The sequence below is a fragment of the Odontesthes bonariensis genome, chromosome 22 (assembly GCF_027942865.1).
Source record: "Odontesthes bonariensis isolate fOdoBon6 chromosome 22, fOdoBon6.hap1, whole genome shotgun sequence".
NCBI classification, from domain to species: domain Eukaryota; kingdom Metazoa; phylum Chordata; class Actinopteri; order Atheriniformes; family Atherinopsidae; genus Odontesthes; species Odontesthes bonariensis.
The window spans coordinates 11,491,905-11,518,835 of NC_134527.1; the positions used below are offsets into that span (position 1 = coordinate 11,491,905).

The 26,931-nt window shown below is 40.2% G+C and overlaps 1 protein-coding gene across 4 annotated transcripts; it reads left to right on the plus strand.

Moving 5' to 3' along the window:
* The first annotated feature begins 130 nt into the window (after positions 1-130).
* Positions 131-20,249, plus strand: camkk2 (calcium/calmodulin-dependent protein kinase kinase 2). Of its 4 annotated transcripts, XM_075455402.1 has the most exons (19): positions 131-448; positions 5,214-5,297; positions 5,593-5,891; positions 6,297-6,641; positions 7,780-7,827; positions 8,794-8,847; positions 9,795-9,846; positions 10,002-10,135; positions 10,596-10,632; positions 10,814-10,835; positions 10,941-11,029; positions 12,700-12,899; positions 13,087-13,140; positions 13,268-13,341; positions 13,446-13,533; positions 15,138-15,269; positions 16,088-16,191; positions 16,383-16,436; positions 17,317-20,249. In XM_075455402.1, the coding sequence occupies exons 3-19, from the start codon at positions 5,658-5,660 to the stop codon at positions 17,387-17,389; spliced, it is 1,794 nt and encodes a 597-aa protein (XP_075311517.1). In that variant the 5' UTR covers positions 131-448; positions 5,214-5,297; positions 5,593-5,657; the 3' UTR covers positions 17,390-20,249. The 4 variants fall into 4 exon arrangements, with proteins under 4 accessions (XP_075311517.1, XP_075311515.1, XP_075311518.1 ...); XM_075455400.1 differs by lacking the exon at positions 5,214-5,297; XM_075455401.1 differs by lacking the exons at positions 131-448; positions 5,214-5,297 and adding an exon at positions 3,440-3,663.
* The last annotated feature ends 6,682 nt before the right edge of the window (positions 20,250-26,931 follow it).

Sequence of the window (26,931 nt, forward strand, 5' to 3'; positions counted from 1 at the left end):
GTGGACTTGACCACAATGTTAAGAGTTTGAACTAAATGGCAAAATCGACAGCTGTTTTAATTTCTCTGTTGTGCAATTCTCCTGTACGCCACAAGGGGAGTGTCTTGCCCATGAAATGTGAATACAGTAGCAGCAATAAAGAACCATGAGGTGGTTTGTTGAAGTGAGAAAAGCAAAGAGGGGAACAATAGGCAGCAGACTTCACGGGTGTAAGATATTTGTGTGACCAAATCGTTAAGCGGAGCATGTTAAATGTCTGCTCTCAACACTTCCTATATGTGAAGCACGGAACCTGCGTGGTGTGCCCATTGGTTCATCACAGCATCGGTTGTCAGTCTGCTACAGTCTCCGTTTCTCAAAGAGCAAGCTAGCTGACGGACGCCGCTTGCACCTCAGCGGGAGAAGGAGCTTTGTTTTTATGACTTCTAAGCCCAAGTAACACGTGAAGGTAAGTCGTAAAACATCAGAATTTGTGTTTTGATATTTGACTCGGTTCCGCTGCAGGCTGTTGGGAGGGTTAGAGTCGCACTGGCATCCATGACGCTGTCATTTCCAACATCTGTATCTTGACAGATGAGGCAGCTGCTAACGTTAGCTGAGCTGCTTGACTTTGAAGCTCAGGGCTGAGTTAGCTTGGTGGGACTTCAGACGACATCAACACTCAAGTTGACTTGGTGACGGCGTTAATATGAAAGGCGCAAGCGTTTTGAGAGGTTAATGTAGTGGTTTGAGTGGGGAGGAAGCTATTACTGTACCAGAAAAGCTAAAGCTAAATGGCAGAGGCAACGAGTCTCGATGTGTTGGTGTTAATGTTTGCTCAAAGTAACGCTGCTCAAGAACCCAATGTAAATACATCGGTCTCCATTGTCATTATGTAACATTACTTAATCCAAACCTGTCATTCTTACCAAAGACCATCCTCCTCCTATAGACGCCCCCTGATGTTACTTATTGTTCCTGTATTTTAATGGAAACCAACGCGTTAAATGCAGGAGATTAAAATCAGAAAATGAACGACTACACACCATGAATACAGTGATGTGCTTGCTATGACAGACTGCATGTTTAAAAGTCCCCCTTTTAACGCTGAATATTCTCGTGCCGCTTTTCATTTTGAGAGCTGGTATCACACATGCTTCTGAACCAGTTTCTGAGAGGTTACTCTAAAATGTCTTGGGTTGTCGATTATTAGTTGTACTGTCAAAAATGAAGCTTTCAGTTCACTCTCTGGCAAATGTCTTGAACAGATACAGCTAAAGTGTTTGCTCAGTAATCTGACTAGAGCCTCTCTAGAATACAGTCTGTATGTTAAGAGCTTTATACACAATTTCTGATCTAGATATAGAAATAGATTCTTGTAAACATCTTACCCTCCATGATACTGCACTAATATAATTAATTGTATCTTCTTTATTCTCAGTAATCGTTGGCTATAGCTTTTATTTTGTCATTTAATTGCATAACTTGGTTACCATGGGTAGTGACTCACTGCCGCTGGTACTGGCTCAGCTCAGTTTGCCAGTTTAAAGTTATGAGAAAAGAAGTCGCCAAGAGCTGAAACGATAAAAAAAAGATAAAGGCTTATTATTTAACAAAGCTTCTAACTTGGTTTTGGCAAACACTGTGCAGACAAAGTTAGTTATTGTTGTGATTGTTTAACAGAAATGACTATATATTTATCCCGTTTATTGAGGTGAGGGATGCTGTAACTTCTTCTAGATTTTCAGTGACATTCAGCTGGGCTCATCTGATGACACTCCGGTTTAGTTGATCGAGGACACCCATCCCTCCGTTTACAGGAGCTTGACAGGAACACCGACAGTGTTGCCCTGTTGATCTTTTAGTGGAGCCGGGGATCCGCCTCTGCTCCAGATGGCCCTGTGTTGTACTGGTATGTCTGTAGGACCGTGTCTGTGCCGCCCGTGTCTTGACCCCCCACAGGCTGTGATAAGTCCTCTCCTTCCCTCCCTTCCTGCCCAGATTGTGAAGGTCAGATCATGTGACGTTTGTAATGAGAGGCGCAGTGGAGCATCTGGAGCTGGGCAGCATCTGTTGGTGTTTTACAAGGCTCACATCTAAGCCTTTGTTCTTCATGATGCTGCTGTGATCACCAGGGATCAGGGAAGTTAAAGGTTCCAGCCAGCATTTCAGTTATTTATAATGGCCAGTATCTTTGTCTCGATATTCCTTATCTTTAGTGTTAGGTTAACTCAAGCTGTGGTGCATCTGAATTAGATATTTCCTCTGTTTTGCTGAGTTGTTGGATCATTTTCAGCTTGGGTCTATCCATCCATCCATTTTCTATACCCGCTGAATCCATTGGTCGGGTCGCGGGGGGGCTGGAGCCTATCCCAGCGGTCATCGGGCGAGAGGTGGGGTACACCCTGGACAGGTCGCCAGTCCATCACAGGGCCACACAGAGACAAACCAGACAAACAACCACACACACGCTCACACTCATTCCTAAGGACAATTTTAGAGACACCAATTAACCTAACATGCATATGTTTGGACAGTGAGAGGAAGCCGGAGTACCCGAAGAGAACCCATGCATACATGGGGAGAACATGCAAACTCCACACAGAATGGCCCCAGCCTGGAGTTGAGCTTGGGTCTATATCTACCTTATTTTGGAGTAAGGGGTGAGGTAAATTGCACCTGTAAGCATGACTCCTGTGTTAGTTTTGTCAAAGATAAGTCATACACAAATGGGATTTTATTATCCTGAAAGTAAAGAGGTGGGATGAGTGCCAGACTGCCTCTAGTTTTTAGTCTCAGAGGCTCCCTTCTCAAATAATGGCTGTTGAAACCAGCAACCAAACAATGAGCTGCTATCTGACTGACTGACACTCAATGTCCAAAACCTGCAGGGCAGGGAATGAGACAGCATGAGCAATTTTTTAAACTGCACAAAAACCCTGTCGTGTGAATGGCAAACAGGATTTGATATGTTCCTTCCCAATTTATCAAAGTAGGTCAAGCATGGTAAGTAGCCTCTTCTCTCAAGATATAAAAAGCCCACTGTAGCTGCGACTGTCACCCAGTCTCACAAACGTATTGCTGTCTGCACCACTGAGGCTCTAATCAGGGAACGCTTTGTTAATTTGGTGGCACAGATTGTTTCAAGAGCTTCATTCTCGGCTCAGTGTCTGCTTTTGAGACTAGTGGGGGAAACTAAGAGGTCATAGAGGGCGGAATATGTGGTCTCTGCCAGAGATGAACAACACTCAGACCGTGCTGTTAATGTGGGGTAGTGTAGGAGAAGCTAAGGTGAATAAAGGATTGTAATTAAGACGTAATGTCTCAAAAAATAGAGGTTCTATAATGAAGTTCTGACAAGTATGGATAAAGTTGAAGAGAGGTAGGCAACGCACAAGAGATAAGCTGCTGTACATGGGAACTGTTATTCGTCTTTCTGTTAGTTTACAGCACTATATATAAGCTGGAGAGGCCATCTGGAGTGGGTGTCTCTTCCCACATATTCTACACTTGCCTCGAGCACCCACCGTCTAGTATACCTTTTGGCTTTCTTTTGTTTTTCCGCATCTGTGAGTTTTTCACAGATCCCTCACACTAACGTGGCGAGCTGTCTCAAATCTTTTTTCTTTCTTTTTCTCTCCCTTTCTGCTCTTTCCTTCTCTTCATCCTTTAGGTAACGAGCAGGTAAGACGTTTAGTGGGCTCAGAATTGGAAATGACATGGCTGAAATCGTGCATGGGGGGGGTTTTAGTTTTAGTTAGATGCAGATGATGATTATTCACGTTGTGTGGCTGAATTCAAAAAGCTTTCTTAAGCGTTGCTTTTATAGATGCATAACTCTGAATCTACTTACCAGAGCTGAAATTTGTGATACTAGACGTGTTTGCATGAATTAATTAGCACTTAGCAGAATGTGTGGGAAAAGTCGAGGCTCCGTGGAGGTGTCATATGGAAAGAGCTTTGTCTGCTTATGTTTGAGTGCTAGTGAATAGCATCTCTGATTGTATTTTCCACACATTTCCACAATACCCACGAGCCAGTTTGTATCCGGGTTTGTATGCTATTAAACTTCTTATGTACATATTACTACTGCTCTATTACATACAAAACAGTCACAGATTTGATGTCGGTCTAAAATGATTCTGTATTCATAACGTCTGGCAAGGAGGTTATGTTATCGTTTAGGTCTCTCTTTGTTGTTAACTCGTCTCCCACTTTACAGTTGCTTTGAGCACGGTCACACTTAGAAAGCAAAGAGAAATTCACAAGCCACAGAGACGGTAAAGGGTTCATAGTTCAGATGGACCAAGTTATTGTTTATCCAGATTGATTCTTCCTGAATAAATGATATAAGCCGTTTGATAAGTCCTTGCTCAGTACCATTTTGGTGCTGAGTTTAACGCTAGTATTGAAGAAAGAAAGGGGTTGTTATTCGTTAAATTGGGTCTCTGGTTCTATCCCTACGGGGCTTTTCTAGCAGAAAATCAGGGCACAAGACTAATGTGTATCCCTATCTGCATGTTTTTGTGGCCAGGATGTGTGTGGCGTAGAATGTCAGTTGTAACAGGAAAGTGCTGCTGGTTTGCGTCCTTTTAGTTGATGTTTGGTGACGTTGTTTGTAAACACTGTCAGCACATGTCGGTCTTTTCCCAGGTTTACAGCTTGGCCATGCTATGGTGTATATTAGTTTGCCATTATATTTATTGAAATGCCTTTTGTACAAAGTCATGTAAAGAATAGAAGTTACATTCAAGCCAAAGAAGAGCTCCTTAAATCTGACTGATTTGAAGATCCAGAGGAAGCAAAAATCTGTGCGAAAGCTGCACGTGATTAGGATTTGGACAAGATAGTGAGTCTAAGCTTAGATTAATATGTGTTTCCTACCAGTTAAGCATGAATCATGTACAATATTTGTAATGGCCAGCTCAATAACTGACATGTTTGCATTCAGAGAGAGTGGAACATGTGAAAGGGATGTGCCCTTAAAAGGAGAGGCTGGCTCTGAGTATCGCTCATTGATGGCGGCTGTCCTGTCAGAATAAATCAGAGGCTTGCTGTTACTCTCATTATAAAAGAATTCAAGTAAGAAAGAAGAAGAACACACTTTTTAGGGTACCATCATTTAACAGCACACCAACCAGAATATTCCTTTAAAAATGGCAAATACTAAAGCAATCCCCCTTAGTCACGTCTTAAGACCTGCTTGAAGAGTGTATTGGTGTGTTTTTCCACAGAGACACAGCCCTCTGTTTGTTCAGGATGTTTTTGGTCTGCAGCCTTGGGGCAGAGGATGTGCAAACACCAGCCACTGACAGCGTGTAGGTGTACAGTCTTACAAAAATGTAGTGATCACTTCTAATTGCTGTTATCCTCCTGTTCTTTGTTCTCTGAGTCAAAGTCTGTGGTAGTCACACATTTGGACTCTTGTCACATAAAATCTGATGATGCAGAGCCCTCCTACACGGTTGTTTGGAGGTTTGCCGTTGCTGTATGAAATGCTGCAATTACAGACAGCAACCCCTTTATCTGTCTTCAAGAAGGACAGTGTTTCTATAAAATCATGTTTTTTCCACCGTGCATTTTGTTGATCTTCAATTTGCTGTCGTACCTCAGGCACAATTCCCTCTGAAGTTCCCATCTGATGGAGCAGTGGTTGGCATTCCTTGTGAAGAGGCATCATGTTTCCTTGTCATGTAACCCCTTGGACTTCTGCTGAGCCCCCAGCATCCTGCGGCAGTCATGCACCCCCAGTGCATCCCTCACAACCTCTGCCTGATCTGCTGTGCAGCTGTCCTGCTCCACCTTTGAACACCCACTCTGAGACACCCTCCCCAGACCCCATGGAGTCCCTTATCGTGGTCACGGAGTACGAACCCAGCAGACCAGCCGGGGAGGCCGGGGAGGAGGAGGAGGTAAGATGAAACATATTGGCTAACTCTATAGTGCGTACATGAAATGGAGCCTAATTTGGTGTCTACTGAATGAAATGTACAAAGTAAGATTGATAACATCTCCATGATTTACTATGGAAACATTTGTATTTAGTAACAGCTCAGGAACACTAGTGTAACTGGAAGCTATGTCGTACTGTATTGTACAGGTGTTGCTATGATTTTATGTCTCTTATAAACACGGAAACAGAATGAGGGAAATTGTAATAAATGACAGTATTGCATTCAATTTTAGTGTAAAACGTTCACTGGAAAAGGAACACAAACTGCAGCATCTCGTTAAAAGTTACTACGGGTGACGACATATTGACTAAATAAATTTCCACAATGAAGTGAAATAAAACTCAATTAAATGTTCCACATCAGGTCGAAGACATGGACAGTTCGGAGACGCCTGAGCCAGCTTCCTCCACGGCAGCAGCACCTCTCCGGACTCCATCCTTTGACCTGCTGTCCCACACAGTCGGTCGGCCAGAGGCTCTGCTGCCCCAAAGCCACGAGCATAGGGGCAGGTTGAGCCTGTCTGACCGGAAGCTCTCTCTGCAGGAGCGCTCGCACACTGCAACGTCCCCCTGCAGCTCCCCTGGACTCAACGGGCGCTATATCTACCCATCACTGCCTTACTCCCCAATCACATCACCCCACTCTTCCCCACGCCTGCCCCGCCGCCCCACTGTGGAATCCCACAGTGTCTCCATCACAGATCTCCAGGTATGGTAAAGCCTTAAGGCTGTAATGGTCCCTTTTGATAACACATAAAACCATTTTTTAACCTTATTTATTTGCTTCCAAAATGTTTAATTGAGAAGTTACATTAGCCACACCAATTGATATATATATATATATTGATAATGTATAATTTATGCACTCTGCACAGCCACACTATTTTAGTTAACTTAGTTTGTCACTGACCAAATAATCTAGAAATGACAGGAAATGGCCTAATTAAAGGTCATGAGCATTGCAAGAGTGATAGCGATGATATCATTTTTGATCTCTGGACCATATAGCTCACTGTTTTCCTTGAAGACATGCAGATTACATAAGGCATCATGCATGAAAGGATTAACTGATGCTGACAAAGAGCCAGGCTCTGAGGTGCTCCTCTTTAACATCTGTGTGTGTGTATCCTAATATCAAAGTTGACTCAAAGTAAGCAGAACTACATGTGCATTTGTCTTGAAAGCAGCAGTTCACTGGTAAAGACCAGGCTTTGTGGATGCAAAGGTAAGTTTGATAGTCTCAGTGAATGTAGATATTAGCCGTGTTAAGGCCTGTTAGGACGTAGATGTAGGCACAGTAGCATCTGTCTTCGGCTCCAGAGCCTTCAGCTGCTCTTGACCACCAAGGCGGAAGCCGCTTCCACAACACATCTATTAGCTGGTATCTGTTGTACAGTTCGAAACACATTTGTTAAGATAAGCATTTGTATCATAATCCAACTGTAATCCACTCATTTCACCCATGTCAAGTTCACTTTAATTTTAATTGTTTAATTGTTTAATTATTTTGTGGTATTAGGCTTTGATGTCCATGGATGTTTTGATAGCTGGCAGCAAATCAAAATACTCCTACTCATATTCCTACTTCCTTATAAGGAATGTGAAATATGTTACAGACACACGTCCTGCCTAAGAAGAACTGAAAACGTATCTTGACTAAGAGACTTCACACACACACAATTTAAAAAAATATATATTGTAGGGAAATTCAGAGCACATGACTTTTTTGGGGAATTTCAAGGTAAAAGCAGAACTATTTAGAACACCCAGGATGCAAAGTACCCACGGCATGTAACTGTAACCATTTTCTCCTCCTTTCTTTCTGCTTTTCTCTGTCTCTCCTCAAGGATTGTGTTCAGCTCAACCAGTACAAACTGAAAGATGAGATTGGAAAGGTACCATCAGGGACAACTCACTGATTGCTCCATTTCACTGACTCTTCCATTTTCTTCTCCTCTCCACCAACTGCATGTCTGTCAAGTGGCGCACATCATCAAGGACAAGCAGTAACAGCCTCTGATATCCTCTCTCCCAGCTGTCCTCATTTCCTAAACTCTGTGTAAACCACCAGGCCATGAGAGAGTTGGAAGATGGATGAGAGGCTGGTATAAATAGCACTCTCTAAGGGTTGTGCTAGGCTTAGTGGAAACAAGTGTATGTGTGTATGTTTCTTGGAGTATGTGTATGCTGTTGCAGACTTGTTTTTTTATTAGTTTTATAAAGCAGAATGTGAGTGTCTGTGAATTTCTGTACTTGCAGTAGACAGGCATGCTACTGTGTGTGGTTTTGAGGCCGGTGGAGGCAATTAAAGCCTTTCAGGATTGTCAGAGGCTCCTGTTATCAGATCACCTCTTGCGCTGTAGGACAAGCTCTCTGCTGCCTCTCCGAGCTGCAATCTGCTTCCCCAGCAGGAACACTCCCCCTCTCTCTGTGTGTGTGTGTGTGTGTGTGTGTGTGTGTGTGTGTGTTTGTGGGTTTTTTTTTGTTTTTTTTTTGTGTGTGCATGAATTTGTCTGCATAGGCTTCTAATTGGGACTACTTTCTTATCCTGAATTTCCTGTGTGTGGGCACAGGGGGGGCTGATAGCATAAACTAGATCCAGTTTCCTTAATTAGCCTGAAATAAAAAATGAAAGCAAGGGGGAGAGATGATTTGAATTTCTCTGTTCTCACTTTGAAGCAGCTGGTGCACTTTCAGCGTACACTGTCAGCCCACTCACTTCCCGTGTGTGTAAATGTTTGTGTGTTTGCTCGTGTGTCTGTTTCTCAGCATTTTAAATGTTTGCTTTGGACGTGTTGGGATTTTCTGCATTTATTTATTTGCTCCGTTTCACTCATTGGCTTCCGATCTCTTCTACTTAGGGCTCCTATGGTGTTGTCAAGCTGGCTTACAATGAGGATGACAACACGTACTATGTGAGTTTTTCATGTGCACAGGACCCCAGTTATTAACACTGTCTTGTCTCTTGACACTTGCCGCACACCCCAGACTCACAATCTAACCGCCCGATAATCAGCCGCCCTTGTCTCATTTATTGGTGTGAATTTATGTGAAAGCTCCTCTTGTGAAAATAGCTCCAGATAATTGAGTTCACAGCGTAATGTAAAACACCCATCAGCTCAAGCTTTTCTGTTTGCTGTTCGTGATTATTGGAGCGCTTCTCATTAAGCTGCGTGATATTGACTGATAATGACATGAGGATTATTTTAGTATTTCTCCCAAGTGACAAAGCCCACATGTCACATCTAAGGATTATATTGTTGTCATGAAAACTCCTAACAGTGTGGCTGCTTTCTCTGTTAAACTCTCACTCCGTGGTTGTCGGCTTTAGTAACTGTTGGATGAGCATTGGTTGACCTTGTGCTTGCAGGTTAATGTTAGCGTTCATGTTTTGTTTTATTCTAAATCAGAGATTTTCCTTGTTTCCTGCTTCAGGTCGCAAGTTTTTAAAAGAAATGAAAATATTTAGCAGCTGCAATCACTAAATGAACAAACTTCACAGTGTGGAAGAAACCCTGTTTGGCCTGTTTAGTGTGTGTAATTTCTGATGTACATTTAAAATTCAATCCCTCAGTAGATGCCTTGTACAATAAGGCTAGATTTTATGATCACTTGTGCTGATGACATTTGCCAGTGTTAGTTGTCTCAAACATGAAAGAAAAATTGAAGGTACGAGAGACATTTATAGATGCTGGCATAGTCATCTGTAGGTGTATGATTGGCTGTGCTGTCACACAAGAAACGCTTTTTTGTTTGCCTCTATGTTTATTTTGTCTTCGGATCTCTTGCCCACTGGACTCCCTCCCCTCTCCATTTTCTCTCATCCCCTTTCAAACCATTTCCATTTCTCTTTCTTGTGTAGGCGATGAAGGTGTTGTCCAAGAAGAGGCTGATGAGGCAGGCAGGTTTCCCACGTAAGTCAGAGGCAGATGGTCAGCATAGCGGAGAGCAAAGGCTCTAATGCACCAGTAGCACATGAATGCTACCCACCAATATCTCAGCACACCCTGTTTCTCTTTTCGTCCTCCTCTCCCTTACCAATCACCGTTGTTTTTATCTCCTCCATCAGGGAGGCCGCCTCCTCGGGGAGTCAGAGCAGTCCCAGAGGGTCCCGCTCAGCTGAAGGGGCCACTGGAGCGAGTTTATCAAGAGATTGCCATTCTTAAAAAGCTGGACCATCCTAATGTAGTCAAACTAGTCGAGGTGGGTAATGTTGAAACATTGAGATGGATATTTTGATCAAGTTTAAACTAAGATATTTGTAAACATGTCTTTAATATCAGTTTGTAAAGCATTTCTTGAATGAATGAATGCAAGTTTTTAAACTGGGCTCAGTCTGTACCTCTTCTATTGTCAGTGGGCCGAGGAGAGGATGGATAAAGGTTCAAACTGGATCCATTAAAGATTTTTCAATCTTTCTGAAAGCGTTTTGAGGATTCTCAAATGACAAACCGTGTTAAACCTTAACCCAGTCGTATCTCATAAACACTGCTTTGCTCCCCTTTTTCATCATTATTAACATCACAGAAAATCATATGGCGTTATAAGAGGTTTCTGTGAAGGTGTATTTAGTTTTACCAATCACAGAAGATAATCTGTTGTGTGCCTGAGTGTGTTTGTTTGCATTTAACCTCATTGCTGTTCCTCTGCGATGTGGTGCCAGGTTTTGGACGACCCCAGCGAGGACCATCTGTACATGGGTACGTTGTGGACAGGCAGTCAAGCTGTAAAATGACACACAAACATGATACTGTCAGTCTCACACAAAGAAAGCATATAAGATGGCCATTAAAAAACATTCCCCTTAAAGGATGTTGTTTTGTAGTTTGCTTGTAACTGAAATTCTTTCCTCACTTATGTCATCCATGTTTTTTTGCACAGTGTTTGAGCTGGTTAAGCAAGGGTAAGCTAAGCCTCTTTTATTTTCATGATTTTGGCACTGGAATGAGCTCAATCTCATTAGTTATGGTTGCTAATTGCCTGTTTACGTGCCTTCATGTGTATTCAGGGCTGTAATGGAAGTCCCGACTGATAAACCATTCAGCGAGGACCAGGCCCGGTTTTACTTTCAGGATCTGCTCAGGGGAATCGAGTATTGTGAGTCTCTTTAAAACACTACATTTTTCACACCCAGCTTTTACTGTTATTTGATTGCATAAATTGAGAATGGGTTGATGAAGGTTGTTAATTTACCTCTGGTATGAAACATTTAAAGTGATCTTGCAGTCATTTTTGCTCTTGGGCTCCCTCTTCAGCTGTGATGTGTAACTTTGTAGCTTTGGTGAAAGCAAAAATTCTGTGAAATTCTGCACATACACAATCATACACATGAGTTTGTTGTCATGCCAAAGAGGCTGACAAAGAATATGCACAGTTTTAAGCAACAATGCAAGGTCATGTTACATGGCCCAACAAGAGTAAGACTGCATTTTTTAATATAGTATGAAATATGGAATGAATACCGTGACAAAAATACAAACTTAACAAAAAAAAGTGTTGTTTTTTTTTTCCCTAAATACAGTTTGCTTTTTCTGATTCACATTGTGAAGGGTTTGAATGAGTGAAATCAATGTGACAGAGATGTCATTTTGATAGACTGTTGCTGTTGTATTGTTGTGTATTATCTGCCACACAGAGCCATGTAGTAAATGTTTGGACTATATAAATATGTTGCAACAGTTTTATAGGAATCAATCACAGCTTCCGCTTCGTCTGTATGCACAGCAGATGAAGGACTGCCCATGATCATACTGTTTTTTAGGATTATAAACCCACCCATCAGCAACTTTACCAACAGAACCAAGCAAAGCAAATACAACAGAACCAAAGAGCTAATCACTTATTACTCACCGACAGCAACAAGGACGCTAATTCATCTTACATCCTTTTTTCACTGATCTCTCTTGCAGTAAAAGCCAATCTGATGTTTATTCGTGTTCTGTGTCCTCCTTGTACACTTAGTTTCTTTATCCTTGTTTCCTCTGATGGCATTGTTTTTATTTCCTATCTTTTTTTCTTTAAACTAGGTAGGTATAAAAGTTTATTAGAAATAATTGCGTAAAAAACAACAAGCTCTTACAACTTTACCAAGCTCTTTCCTGCCATTTCCCTCAAGTCCTTCAGCTGAGCTGTTGACTTTAGCCACCCACAAGGCTCATTTCACATCATCTCAGAGGCTCTTAATGCATTTCAGCACAGAGGAGGACATTTTGCACAAGTGTCGTCTAGGAGACAGCAGAGGGAGGGCTCTGAATCAAGGACAAAAGAAATGGCCAGGAATTATTGTAATAGACCAGAAATAGAAAAACGCTTTATTCATCACCTGTGGGGGTAATTCGAAAAAAGATTGTAATAGTCTTATGCAAAGAAAAAAATATATGCTTGTATTCAGTCAAAGTCTGGGTTGTCTGGTTAAAAAAAACACAAAAAAAACACTGATGGGCATACTTCATTTTTGTCCATTTTCATATCTTACACAAGTACTGTTGGTGTTCGCCCTCTTGTTTATGGGACTAATTGGCAAGATGCTTAACCATCTCACTGTCCTCAGGGCGCTGCCAGAAATTCCTCTTCATGTCTCCAACTAATAACTGATTTGTTCAGAACCTGATATTTAAAAACTCAGAGGAGGAAAACGCTATTAACGCTATTCTCACACCACACATCTGGTTGTATATACACACGAAAACAAAGAGTATTATATCTATTTCCATGAGCAGAATTTTACAGAAGGGACCTTGTTAATGTAGTGATGCTTTCTTTAACAGTACATTACCAGAGGATCATCCACAGGGACATTAAACCTTCTAACCTGTTGGTGGGAGAAGATGGACACATCAAGATCGCTGACTTTGGAGTTAGTAACCAGTTTGAGGGAGCTGACGCCCTCCTGACCAGCACAGTGGGAACACCTGCTTTCCTTGCTCCTGAAGCACTCTCTGAAACCAGAAAGAATTTCTCTGGGAAGGTGATGCAGCATTTAGCTAGCTACTGCCATCTGGAGATGGTTTTCAGGGATGCAAGAACCTGTGTTTTTGAATTGTTTTGTGATATTACTGTCCCACTTTTTACCCATTTTAGATTTTCATGTCTAGTGTTACAGTCAGTTATCATAGACCAATTTTATGAAAAATGTTTCTTTTTGTTTCCCAAAGGCTTTGGATGTTTGGGCCATGGGAGTAACACTTTATTGCTTCGTCTTTGGAGTGGTGAGTGTGCGCTGTTGCAAAATTAGATGAATGAATACTGCTTATTGTTCTAAAGTATCGTTCTAAGTGTGAAAATGTCAGGTCTGGTAGTCCTCTTTTAAAGCCAACACATTTCTTGTTTTCAAAGTGTCCATTTATGGATGAGCGTATTCTCAGTCTTCATCAAAAAATCAAGACACAACCTGTTGTGATACCGGAGCGGTAAGTTTCGCTTTCCCTCAGAGTGTATTTTGCTAATTTATTTAATACCCATTTCATCACTCATTTACTGAAGCAACTGTTTGGTTTTTCTTCCGTCTCAACAGTGCCGACATATCAAATGATCTCAAAGACTTGTTGTTAAAAATGCTGGACAAGAATCCAGAGACCAGGATATCAGTGCCACGGATAAAGGTAAACACTGTAAATGATCTCAGAACACGAGACAAGTAATGTCATTAGTTATTATTTTCATTGAACAGTCGATAAATATCTGAACAGGTGAGTGTTTTTACCCTGCTGAAATGAGAAAAAACTAAACACAAAAATTTGTTTAGTTGAAAATGTGCTTTCTGTGACTCTGTTTAGTAAATGTACCACAGTGTCCCATTTTTTTCTTTATGTGGTCATGCTGCTAGTAGAGCAAATGGGGGATTTTAAACCAAGGACTGCCAAAGATTTGAATAATTAACGGCATTATATAAACAGGGAAAAGGAACAACCAGTTCAGCTGGGTTGAAGATATGACATCCTTCAAAACCACTTCTATAAATAGATACAGTTAAGAAACTTCATAACATCCCAGGAGCATTCCTCGGTGTCAGCTGTGGAGAAAACCACTGTAAATTCCATGGTTACACAAGGCCAGATGTCAGTGATATATGTAATGTTACGGTCAAGTCAAAAGATCATTTTTCCTTGCAACTCAGCGTTTGAAGAGATTATCTGAAGCTACATTGAAGGGAAAAAGTGGGAAAATGATTGCTTAAAAGCACAGACGTAGATCATGAAAACACAGCACTGAAACTGATAGAGTATGAGTTGCTATTAAGAATATATGTGGCAGGTGTGAAGATGCCTTAGTGTGATCCTAACAATCCTGACAACTGTGTGAAGTGGAAAGACAACATGGGGTACTCTGCTTATGTGATAACATCCGAAGGTTCTCTTGTTCTGGAAGGATGTGGTGAACCTAGTCCAGTGTGTGGCAGCTATAAATCCTGCTAATCTCTCACCATGCTGCGAAGCTGATCCCCGAATGAAGATGTGCCTGTTTCCAAGCAAAGATAGTTATTTGGTTAAGGTGGATAAGGTAGTTAAAGCTGGGACTGTGAAATGGTGCCCTGACTTGCACATGAAAATCTAAACTATGCGGTCAGAGAAAAATCAAAGACATTTAGTAAAATGTGGAACGGCTCCATACAATTCTTGGATCGCGATCAGGTTAAAATAGGATACATGTGATTAAATATAATGACAGCATCTATGGAAAAACTATGCCTCCTTATGTACAAAATGTCATCATTTTTTGTCAGTTAAGTTATTCAATTGTTTTACATCTTTTATTTAAAAAAACAAAATGATGTGAATCTTTATATTTTTAAGCGGTTTGTTTTAATTTGTCATATTTCTTTATTTTGATAAATAATCCTGACAGTTATTTGTGAAACTGCGGACGTCAAAGCAGGATGTGTTCATGAATGTGATAATGTGTGTCTGTGAGGCTACTCGAGCTCAGATGAATGAATACTTATTTTAAAAAGAAAAAGTATAATGTCTCAGTTGAGATTCAGGTTGAAGTTAGTCCGAGGAAAAATATGTCAACTCTGAGAGATGAAAGTCACCTTTGCTCATAACATTTTTGATTTGTTCTTTATGCCTGTTTGTCTCGTCAACTGCAGTTTACATGTAGGTGTAGATAATCCTTGTATCTAATAATAATTGCATGATGAGCCATTTGTTGCATGATTAGCTCACACAGATGTAATGAAATAGACTTTATGTGAACCTGTGTTCAGGAGCACCCGTGGGTGACAAGGCACGGTGCTGAGCCTCTTCCCCCCGAGGATGACAATTGTTGCATGCTGATTGAGGTGACTGAGGAGGAAGTGGAGAATTCTGTTAAACACATTCCTAGCCTGGCAACAGTGGTGAGTTTCTCCACAAAGAATGATCGGCCAAATGTAGTTCACTTTTTTTCCTCTGATACCTTAAAATAAATGGTCATAAAAGGGGTTCAGTTTATGCACGTCAGACACAGTGAAAGGTTTCCCTGAGAATGAATGCACTATCAGAAGCTAATGTTGGATGATATCTATTTTTTTTTTTTATCACATTGCACGGCCCCACGGCATAGTTACTACAAACCTTTTCACATGTTTTGACATCTTTTAAGCTGAAACTGAGGCGGAACGGGGGGGTAGAGGTTGATCAGCTACTGATAAGCCTCTGAGTCAGCAAGGGAGTTAGTAACAGATGCGAAAACAATTTAAGAGTAAAGTTAAACTGACAGCGCAGAAACTCTCAGCAACGACTCTGCCGTCACTCAGCTTATTCTGAGCTGGCTCGATGTGTAAGCACACACTGATGCGGGGCTCAGCCCCTCTCTTTTAGACTTTGTCAGGGTTTTTACTTAAAGGGCTCTACTTTGGCATAAACTTGTTTCTTGTATGTATGTTGTAGCTTTTAAGTAATTTAGACAGAAGGGCAGACATAGCATCACTGGTGATTGCAGCTGCAATTAAAATGTACAAAGGTTGAATTAATTTGACCTTCAAATTATGGTGCATCGTGTGTCTTTAATTGAAAAACAGACAATGGCAACTAATTAAAAAAAATATATAGTTGACGTTTTGGTATTGTATTGTTATCAGAAAAGATATAGAATGTTGAAAGCTGTAGTTTTTCTTCATTACGTTTCTTCACATCATTTTTGGACTTGTGTACCAATGTTCACTTCTTTTTGCAGATCCTGGTGAGAACTATGTTGAGGAAGCGTTCTTTTGGAAACCCCTTTGATTGGGGACGGAAAGAGGACCGCGGCAGTTTGTGCGCTCCAGGGCAGAAGCTCACGTAAGGATTTTTCACAGACATAGGATTCTGTGTGCAGTGTGCTATCGCCACGATATTCTTTCTTAGAGCTGCCGGAGCCTTTCGTGCTCTGATGACATCGGATTAGCACGCCACAATGCTTGTCAAGCAGTTTGTCTGTAGAGACTGTCAGTAGACTGTCATCATTTCTCTTCCCCTCTCCTGCCCCCCAGGAAAGGCAGAGCAGGCAATGTGAGATACTGCTACATTCATTGTAACCAAAAAAGGTAAATAAAGTTAGGACCACCCTTGCCTGGTTTAAGTGCTAGAGAGGATGCTGAACGATCCTTGGCATGATATTAGCTTTTTCTCCCCAACAAAGCTGTGATGGTCAAATACCCATGTGCATCAAATTTGGTCATTTGCCTGTGCTCGTTTCTAGGCATCGTTTGGAATGTTGTGCTTTGCTCTTTTGTTTATATTAGGCTACCTGCAATACAATTTTTTTCGAATTTAATGTGTGAGGGTGCTTTTGGTGTAGTATGTGCTGTGCAGCGCAGAAAAAGATCCCATTCAATCAAGTAGCAAATTATGGAAAATGAGGTCATTAAAATCGTAAAAGCTAAATTTGACTCACTTAAGCTACTTTGTATGAAGGCCAAACAATTGATAACAAATAAACAGAGTCATTTGTAAATAATTGGTATTATTTCTTATATTACAGGGGATATTTGCTGCCATTAGTGTTGTGTTGATTGGCATTGTAACATGAAGTGTTGCCACATGACATGGCAAAGTAAAAAGTCTCCCTTGTAGAACAAACGAAATAAGAAATAAAGAAAGAATGAAATCATCATTTTTGTCAGCACATCATAAGCCAAGAGCATCTGTTTGTGTTGATAAATTGTTACTCGCTGTTTGCATGGGGCTCTTTTTTCCATATTTGATGACAGGATATGCCTGTACATTTGTTTCTCTGTCTGCTGTGGAAATGAGGTTCTTAGTGCTCTCTGCCTTGCATTGTATAACTGTTAAATGGTTGCTTTGATTTATTTCCCAAACAGGGCTTAGCTGCATCTTATTTGTTTCTCTGCTCAGTGATATAGGATTCAGGGTGGGCCGACAGCATTGCCACGACTAATACTGCGTGTCTGGTGTGTTTTTCAGGAAACAGGAGAGCGGTGATGGTCAAAAAAGTATGGACCTTCCCTATGTGGGAGAGGATGAGGCTCTCTCCTGACACAGACGCTTGAATATGCACGCTGGTGGTATCTTCCCACCTGAAACCACACAGCACGACAGCCCTTTACTCAGTTTTTAAACTGGCAGCCTACACCTACAGAAGTTATTTTGGGAGGTGGACAAGTGTGGAAGATGCTAAAAGAAGTGAGGAAATTAATGATCTAAGGCACTTTTGACGACCATTTCTTAACTTTTGTTCTCCTGTCTCTTCTTGTACGGCTTACTTTGGATTTGTGGGATTGTGATTGTCATGTGAACCTTCCAGGGGTCGATCCCCATGAACCTTGAACTTTCAGCCTTTTCCCCCAACCCACTTTCCACCTTTTCCTATCCTGCATGCATTTATAGTCCCAGCATGCTTCGTCTCAGGCTTCAACTGTACAGTTTTGGGTTTTATCATAGTTTAGCCTCTTGTGTTTGTTCTTATGTTTACTTGACAATACTTTCAGGTACACAAAGCATGAGAAGAGGTGGTGGTTGAAAGGGAGATATGGTCGTCTTCACCATCAATTCTCTTCAGTAGAGAATTTTTCTCCACAAAGACTGTTTGGTTCACTCTGCTTCAGAGTAACAGTGCCCAGTTTTGTAATATATTTTAGAGTGACGTATATGTACAGTTTGCCCAAAATTAACAACAGGGGCGTGAAATGTGTTTACTTCATCGATGCACACGTTTATTTTCTCAGTGCAAACACTGTATAAGCTATTTATGAAGATTCACACACTTAGATGTCCTAGTTTGACACCCCCTAAGTTTCTTATTTATTACAATAAATAAAAGCTTTAAAATGATCAGCATAGTGCTTTGTGAACAACCACATTTGTCATTACTGCATTAGATGGCCTATGCTTTTCTTCTCCAGTAAAACTAGTGCTTCTGGGGCTTTAAAAATCTTTTTTAAGTGCGCGATTATGATTTTTATGGGTTTTCTATCTATTTTAAAATTATTGTAGTTGCAGCAAATTTAATTAAAGACAGTGACTTACCAAATGCACAGGAACAGTTGAGCACATCGGTGCAAAATTGTTTTGTAGGTTTAGAGGATGTTCGTTTCTGGTCAAAGCTGTAAATCAGTCAGCAGGAAATGCTCGAGGCAACTGTCACTTGATACGTAATTCCTGACAAATATAGCCATCTGACCAAAGAAACTGAATCATTTGAGAATGACAGCAAAGGATGCAAAAGGTTGAAACTTTGGAGCATGTGCGGTGCGCCGAGTTACCATCTGAGTCTGTTGGAGCATATGTATACAGGAATGATCCAATCCCCAACCGCTTTATCTTGGTTTGAGAATCGAATTGAGCAAGATTTTGCACGAATTTGGTCAGACTAAGATGTCTACATGCATTTTAAAAGTTCAGTTCTGGTAGGATTAACACAAAAATGAGTTTTCTTTCTAGTATCATGTAAACTTGCTGAATCTGTTTTGGCAAATGCGATGTTGTTGTTTCACACACACACGCACACACACACGCACACACACACACCCTGAAAGTTGATGTCTGTATGGAGACTGAACAGAGAAAATGATGACGATAGAACCTCCAGTTAGAATTGTAACTTTTTTACTTGTTTCATCTTGTCAGAGTTTCTTGCATTATCTTGAAACTGCACATTTCAGGACACCAAAAAAAATTTGCATTTTGTAAAGTCACTTAACAAAATTCTAAACTTATCGTTGAGCTGTTAGAGCAGCTGCTACTGACGTTAGCTTGAGACAGAAGCGTAGTGCTATTGCAGACTTTTCTACAAATCTATGCATATCTGTTGAGGTGTCGAACTTGAAATCCTCATCTTTGCTCAGAAGTACAAGCCGCTCGACTAATATTCCACTTATACCTTTTGTTTTGATTTGTTCTCATGTTTTATTTCAGGTCTCAAAACACCAGATTGAATATTTTCACCCAGTTTGGGTATTTCTTGTCACTGTAGATTAAGTCACTGAATGTGTCTCAAATTAATGTAGATTACTGATACGGCATTGATTAAAACATCTAATGCTTCCACGTACTATTTTGTTCAGCACTAGTTTGCTGAATGTATGAAAAAGGGACTGGACTTTTTTTGTACTCCTTACTGTATTTGCATGTCACTCTGCACTGCACCTGCTGTATTTTTGTTTTTAAGACCTGTACTATGCACATGATGTGTCTTTATGGTGCAACGGTACACCCTGTCAGATTGTACAGAGAGCACGCTCAGTGGTTATGTTCAGAGTCCTGTAAGTGTTTGATTTAGACTTTGTTAAATTTTTTTTTAATTCATTAGTTCATTTTTTTTCCAAGCACTGTTTAATGAGATAGACACTTTGGTTTTAGATGACTGTAAATCTAAACTTGTTTTGGATGTTGAACTCCAGCGAAGATTTAGTCAGTGTAAATTGAAAACGCTGCAGTTTGTTTTGTACCGTGAGGTGTTTCCACACATTTCCTGAATGATGGATACCTTTCGCTGACGTTCTGAGACGGATGCATTCCCTTTGGTGTGACTTTTCCTCCCTGATGAACAGAAAATGAACTGATGGACCGTGAGATTGTGAGTGAGTGACAGTGCAAGCTACAAAAGCTAAAAAGAAGCGCATGATAAATCTTTTATACTTGCAGTATTTAATCTTGCCGTTTGTTTGAGTTAACCTGCCCGGTGACATCAGAATGGCCAGGCTTCATAATTAACGACTACTGTTTACATTTTTCCATTCTATGGAGTGATTTCATTTAATTAAGAACTCTTTTCCACTATATGCATGCCACAGTATTGTCATCGCATGAGAGGTCCTTCACCACAAAAATGGAACATTATACTACAAATGCTGTACCTTGTTCATTATTAAAATTGAATTGTTATTGCCTTTCTGTAACATGGATGGTCATGTCATTAATTGCTTACAGTTTACAGTTCCAGAAAGAAGCCACTAGTGGGTGCTGTTGACCATAAAATGAATTAAGCCTAAAGGAAGTCTCACAGCATATATGTCATTCTCAGAAAAAACAGCTATTATTTCCATCTACCATGCTCCTCCAACCTCTTTAAATTGAATGCACTCAGGCATGTTTCTCATTTAATCTCTAGAGGTTCATTTGCACAACATTTAAGCATTTATGTGTAGGGCTCACAAGTTGGTCAAGATTTCATGTGTTCAATGCATTCTTGACCTGCTGTTTACTCAAGATTAAACTTTGGCATTGAACTGTGAAAGGTGACTTCATTTTTAGCTCCTGCTGTTAAGATGCTCATGTCAAGCAAACTAAGCAAAAATACCAAGAACATACGACCCCAATAACATGAAAGTTGAGATGTAAATCTCCTGAGAAATGTCAGAAGTGATACATTTTACTGATTTATTTAAAGCATTGGCTTATCTTGAATTTGATGGAAATAACGCATCTTTGCATCATGCAAAGTTGGTACCATTGTTTACCAATGTGTAGCAGTAAACACCTCAGAACTGATGAGACCAGATGCTGGACCTTTGGCAGAGGAATGCTGTCCCATTATTGTCTGATATAGGATTTTGGCTGCTCAATAGTTCTGGGTCTTTTTTTCTGTATTATTTTGTTTCATGAGGCACCAAAAGCTCAACTGGTCAATGGTCTGATCTACTGGCAGGTCAGTCCAGCACCTACAACCTTCTACTATGGAGCTGCACTGTTGTAATAGATGCAGTGTGCAGTTTGAAATAGTCTTTCTGAAATATCCAAGGTCTTCCATGAAAAACATGCCATCCGAATAGGTAGGCTACATCCGTTGTATAGTCCTTTTCAGCATTGATGGTGCCTTTCCAGATTTACAAGTCGCCAGTTCCATACGCACTAATGCACCCCTATAACATCAGATACAGAGAGAGAGATACAAGCTTTTGAACTAAGCGCTGATAACAAGCAGGAGAGTCCTCTTCTCTTTAAAGTTTTCCACTTTGCATATGTCCCTTTTAAATTAGCTTTGGCCCAGAGAAGCCAGTTGCATTTCTGGATCATGTCATACGGCTTTCAGAAGTCATCGTCAGTGGACTGTGTTCCTGTTAAAGTTTGAGCAGAAATGCTGATTGATGACACAATTTTTCTCAAGGCCTTTACAGTACATTTTCTGTCATAATAATACAATGTATTGGCACCACAATATTATGCACGTTTCTTTTAAATGTGCCATCAAGAAAACATCTTGTGAAAGAAAGCGGAATTTGTGTCCTCTAAAGACTAATTTGTGGGTCAATAACGAATGTACGTGGTTTAGAAAATCCAATCATTTACACAAATAAACCCTAGTTTTCAATAATAAACTTAATCCTAACTTACATCTACTCTGAAGATATTTCCATTCAAGATCACAAATGCATTGATTTCATTCGTCTCTAATGGCCTCAACCTTATTTGGAACTCCTGTCAGACAAGAATCCAACCGGCATCCTCTGCACTCCAGTGGGGGTTTAACACATTTCGGTAGAAATGCTGTCACACTGACCTCTTGTGTAAATTTACTTATATTGCAGTTAAAACTCTAGTTCTCGGTTAATTTGAAAGATTTATTGATGGAGGGAAAAAAATGTATGTGGGAGAATAAATACTCTGATGTCATATGAGCATGCTAGCATAGCAAAAGGCATGACCCAATTATCTGTGGGAATTGCATAACTGGACATACATTTGATGCTGATATGTATTTAATACAGCCAGGACTATGCAATGAGTGAGCTTAGACATCGCTCTTTCCACTTGCAACCATTCTCATCAAAACATCACTATAAATATCCAAAGGGCAGGTTTGAATTGTTTCAGGTCCGTGGGGCTGACACATATTGCAAATGGCTTACCGCAGCAGATTTTAGGTTCATGTTCATCATAGTGGGCACAGTGTAAATGCAGTTGGGAGGCTGGTTTAGGTCTTGAACTGCTTTGTGTGTTGTGCTCCCTGCTGGGGGCACATAAGGAAGCCAAAAACTCCACATCAGCAAATGAGTAGTGCTGATTGTGACAGAATCAGAGCCTTCACTCATCATACACAGTTAATTGTCTACCAGCTGGAGGGAAGAAAAGCGCAAAAAGAAAAAAATATATATTCTCAAACAAGCGAACAAAGGCCTTGGTCAGCATTCTGCCTTGGCCAAAGGCCTTGGTCAGCAGGCTGAGACCTGCACGTACAGGTTGGATGTTTTTCCCTTCTTTAAGTTGCACCTAAACATACATTCAGGTTGCTACATTAATATCTGCTGCAGGTTCCAAATGTATGTATCCACAATAGGCCTACTACTATGTATCTGCTGAATTACTTATTTAGTAATTCCAAGAATCTGAGATTACGTCTAAATTGTAATTAGAGGAAATAATTTCATATCCTATTTGATGTGCATTGTTAAGAGCCTGAGGAGTTATAGTTGTAATTGTCCACATTTTGCAATGCTTCAGAATCTTCTTCCATTAGACTGACTAAATCATTGTTTGTGAAGCTACACACAGGACAGGTTTTGGTGTATGGTAATACATTTACACAAGCATCTTATTTACATAAGTGTTAAAACCCTTCGCTTAGTGCTTTGTTCACATATCTCTGCCGCCAATGACAGCCTCATGTCAACTTGAGAATGATCACAAAGGCCTGGAGCTGCAGCTTTGTTCTGGCAGAAATTTTAGTGATTTTCATGAAGTTGAACCAGGGTGGATGAGGTGTAGCAGAACGCTGGCATTTTATGAGGTGTCTCCAGAAATACTCAGTTGTAGAAAAATAACTAAGGACGTTAATTCAAGTACCAAACTTAAGCAGAGTTTTGAGTTGCTTTTTTTTCTATAAACTTCACTCTTGGTTTCCTTTCAGTGACCTCACCAAATCATTGACATCAGACGAAAAGTCTTTTTTTTTGTCTCAACCTTATTAGAGGTTTGTTTCTTTTTCTTTCTTCTCCAATTATTTTTGTTCACATATATAAAGCTATGTTTTAAGTAATTGATGCTGCAAAATATGATATGTAACACTTTGGCATAAAAAGATGCTCAAAGCACTTATCTAAGTGTTATGTTTTAGTCTGTTACTCTTCATAAACTACTACCAGAAAAACAGTAGTCTACTCCCTCACTGCATTACACACTGACATTTTAACTTGAATCTGGATAAAACACAAGGAAATGTACAGAACTTAAAAGATCTTAAAAAATACACTGAATACTGTTGTTTATTATAGTTTAAGAGTCAAGTTTATAATGCACCTTATTCATTTAAAAAAAAAAAAAAAAAAAGTGAAACTGATGCTGACAGAAACATAAATACAACAGTGATACATCAAATCTAAATGGCCTTATAGCAGATTAGAAATGTTGCTCATGTGAGCAGCATTTTAAACACTGGACACAATCCTGTAGCAGACAAGGTTGCGACGCGACAGCAACACAATCTCGTACAATCATGATTGTGATGAAAAGCACGAGTTCATTCTTGATCTGTGTGCTATGCCCTTTCTGAAGAAATGTCAAACAATGAGTGTTTAAATTCAGACTGCGTGCAGTTTCCAAATGTGGAATTCATTGAAGGTACATATTTAACCTTTAGCTTAATGTTTTACCACATATTTAACAGGAAAGATGCCTGTGAGCTGTTTCGAGCCCAAGCCGTCACATAAAACAAACAGATTGTATTAAGTAATGAAGTACATTGACTCAAGTGAGTACAATATAAGGTATCTTAGTTATATTTTACTCATGATACTCAGTTTTATGCTACATCAGATATCTTCTCCAGTCCTTTGATTAGATGTAGTTTTATAGCCCTTAACAACAACACATCCAGATTTTTTTCCCTATGGTGGCCCCATGGTGTTGTTTCTCCTTTAAGGGTTGTATATTACTTTTTGTTTTGTCTTTGGTTTTGATGTCATGCTTTGCTGGGATTTTGTTATGTGATGCACCTCGGGTTCACTGCACTTTTTGAGATTCTGTAAACAAAAGGCCTCGATCATTTTTATTGTAAGGGATTAAACTATCCAAGTGTATGAGGACAGTGCAATGAGCAAAACACAAGGATTACTACTCCAGTGAAACAGTTCTGATTCTATTTTTTTCAGCTAGGACAGGGATGAAATGCTATCACACTGACCTCATTTGAATTCTTTGCATGGTCCTGTATTAAATATTAAATTAAATCAGCATTAATTGTATGTCCAGTTATGCTAAGTATGAAAAAAATATTCAAATATTCTAATCGACCGAAATAGCTCTCAAGCGGACATCTGCCAAAGATAACTTTGTCAAACTTGACACACAATACGATTCTACAAAGCTAAGGAGACCATTTTTTTCTGGTTCAGTGTTCTTTGTATTCATGGTATATCACTCTGTGCTCTAATTTCTATGCTTACACTGCCATGATGTGTGCAGTTAGCAGGTTATGGCCTGATAGTTAATGATTTATGCATTTGAGGAGCTCAGCTCATGTTTGGCAGCTCGATGCTTTCATGGTGATTTTGATGTCGAGGTAAAAAAATCATCACTGAGTGTAACAGGCTGAAGTGGTGTCATGGCACGTTTCCACCGGGGTTGTTGCCTTAGGTGTCGTGGAGCACACGCAGAGTAGTTTCTCTGTAATACTGGCTTAATGGGGGTGGGCTCAGCATGGTCATCATCCCACAGGCTACAGGTAATCGGGTTCATTCTCTCAGTTGAGCCTCAGTGTTGCAAAATACTTTGATTAAAAGCAGATTTTTTTTGTCAGTTTGATTGACTACACTTCAGAACAAAGTAGGAGCAACGGATCACAGTTCTGTGGGGGTTTTTTATGCTTTTTTTTTTGTGCTTCTGCTTCTGTGAACAGCACTTACTGCCTGAAGCTTGTATTTATTCACCGAAGGTCAACTGATGTTCATCTAGATTTGGAAAAAAATAGTCTTTTCTTTTCTGAGCTACCAATATTGTTTCCAATAGAGCTATGTCAGTGCAAGGATATATGTATATATATATATGGCTGCAAAACATTCTGGCTTGGTCTGCCTGAAAAATTACTGTCAGTAAGAGGAGTGTGTGTAAGGCATGATGCTGTATGATGGATGTTGTGATAAGTGACGTGGTAAGGGCACAGATGATAGAAACTAGCATGTACAAGTCCAACAAGCAACGCAACTGCAAACCCTGGTGGTCTGTCAGCAAAACAGCAGAAGAAAATCCAAAAACAGTCCAAGTAGTTGGAAATTCCAGGTTAAAAAACAAGAGCCTGTTGTATGATAATGCTTGGTCAAATTGCCTTCCCATCAGTTTTCAATACACAAAGTACCCTTTTATGATCACTTTTTGACATAACTGGGGAACTGCTCTGAACCTTCATATTGCCCGCTATCCTTCTGCATCAGTAAGCGATGCACCGGCTGCACAAAGAGTACATGGGTACAAGAATGTCCAGTAAGTTACTAGCGTGGGTAAAACCTGCATGTCCTAAAATGAACCTTTGAACCTACCCTCTGCATTGAAAACCAACAGAGTGGGCCAAGCGTCAATATACAGTGAGTTTAGAGTGGAAACAGTTTGGGAAAAAAAAATACCAAGACAAATACAAAAATCAGGTAAACGATGAGTTTACCTGACAAGCAGGTGTGTATTGCACTGTGGAGGCAGAACAGTGTGTTAATCAACTAAACCTAGGTGTGAAGCAAGGGCAGAGAGCAAAAATAAACAGAAAGGAGAAAAAAGACTAAATCAGCCTCAAAATATGAAAGGAAGTTAATAAAAAGCTGAATAAAGTGGGAGTAAACAGACAGGTGATGCGTGTGGAGCTTTACATGGACCAGAGCTTTTCTTATTTTGATACATTTTTTTATTATTTTTTTTAATGGTGAAATATTAAATTATTGGAACATATACTGTCATGAATCCATGTGAGAAATCACTGTTTGGTGGAGCTGTTGACTCATCTGAAATGCGACTCCAGGCCCCAGGAGGAGTGATGTGACATCGCCTTTTGACCTTTGAAGACTCAGGGGGAACTGGTAGCTTCTAAACTGTAAGTCAAACTAAAATGTTTCTCATCTCTATCATACATTTCCACTTGTTATTCTCTGTCAAATTCATGTGCTTGCCTGCCACATAGACAACTGAAAGACACATTTATGAAGAGCAATTGTGATGTGAGGAAAGAAGTGAACCAATATTTAATCCTCGAAACAGTCAGGACATGCTGCGGGTAGTGCGACTGCTTATTAAGCATCTTTGATGTTTGCAAACTCAGTTTTGCATATCAAACCCAATGCTAATTCGCCACTCTAGTTGAAGTGGAGAAAAGCAATTGAGAGCTGAAGGTGGAGAAGCAGTGAACACAAGGTAGAGTGTGTGAAAGGCAAATTCATGGACATTGGAAATCAAAGATGTTTCTGGAAGAGGGAGATAAAGCGCCTTAAAACTACTTTTTGAGTATCAAGATCGCCTCATCTGCTTTGCATTGTAGTATATTTCACATGGGACAAAATGATTAACAGTTTTTGTGCCTCTGCTTCTCCTGTACTTTTAATTAATTTGCTGAGGATGAGCTGACTGCATCATTCTTCAGTGAGGGGAAATCTGTGATAGAGGGTT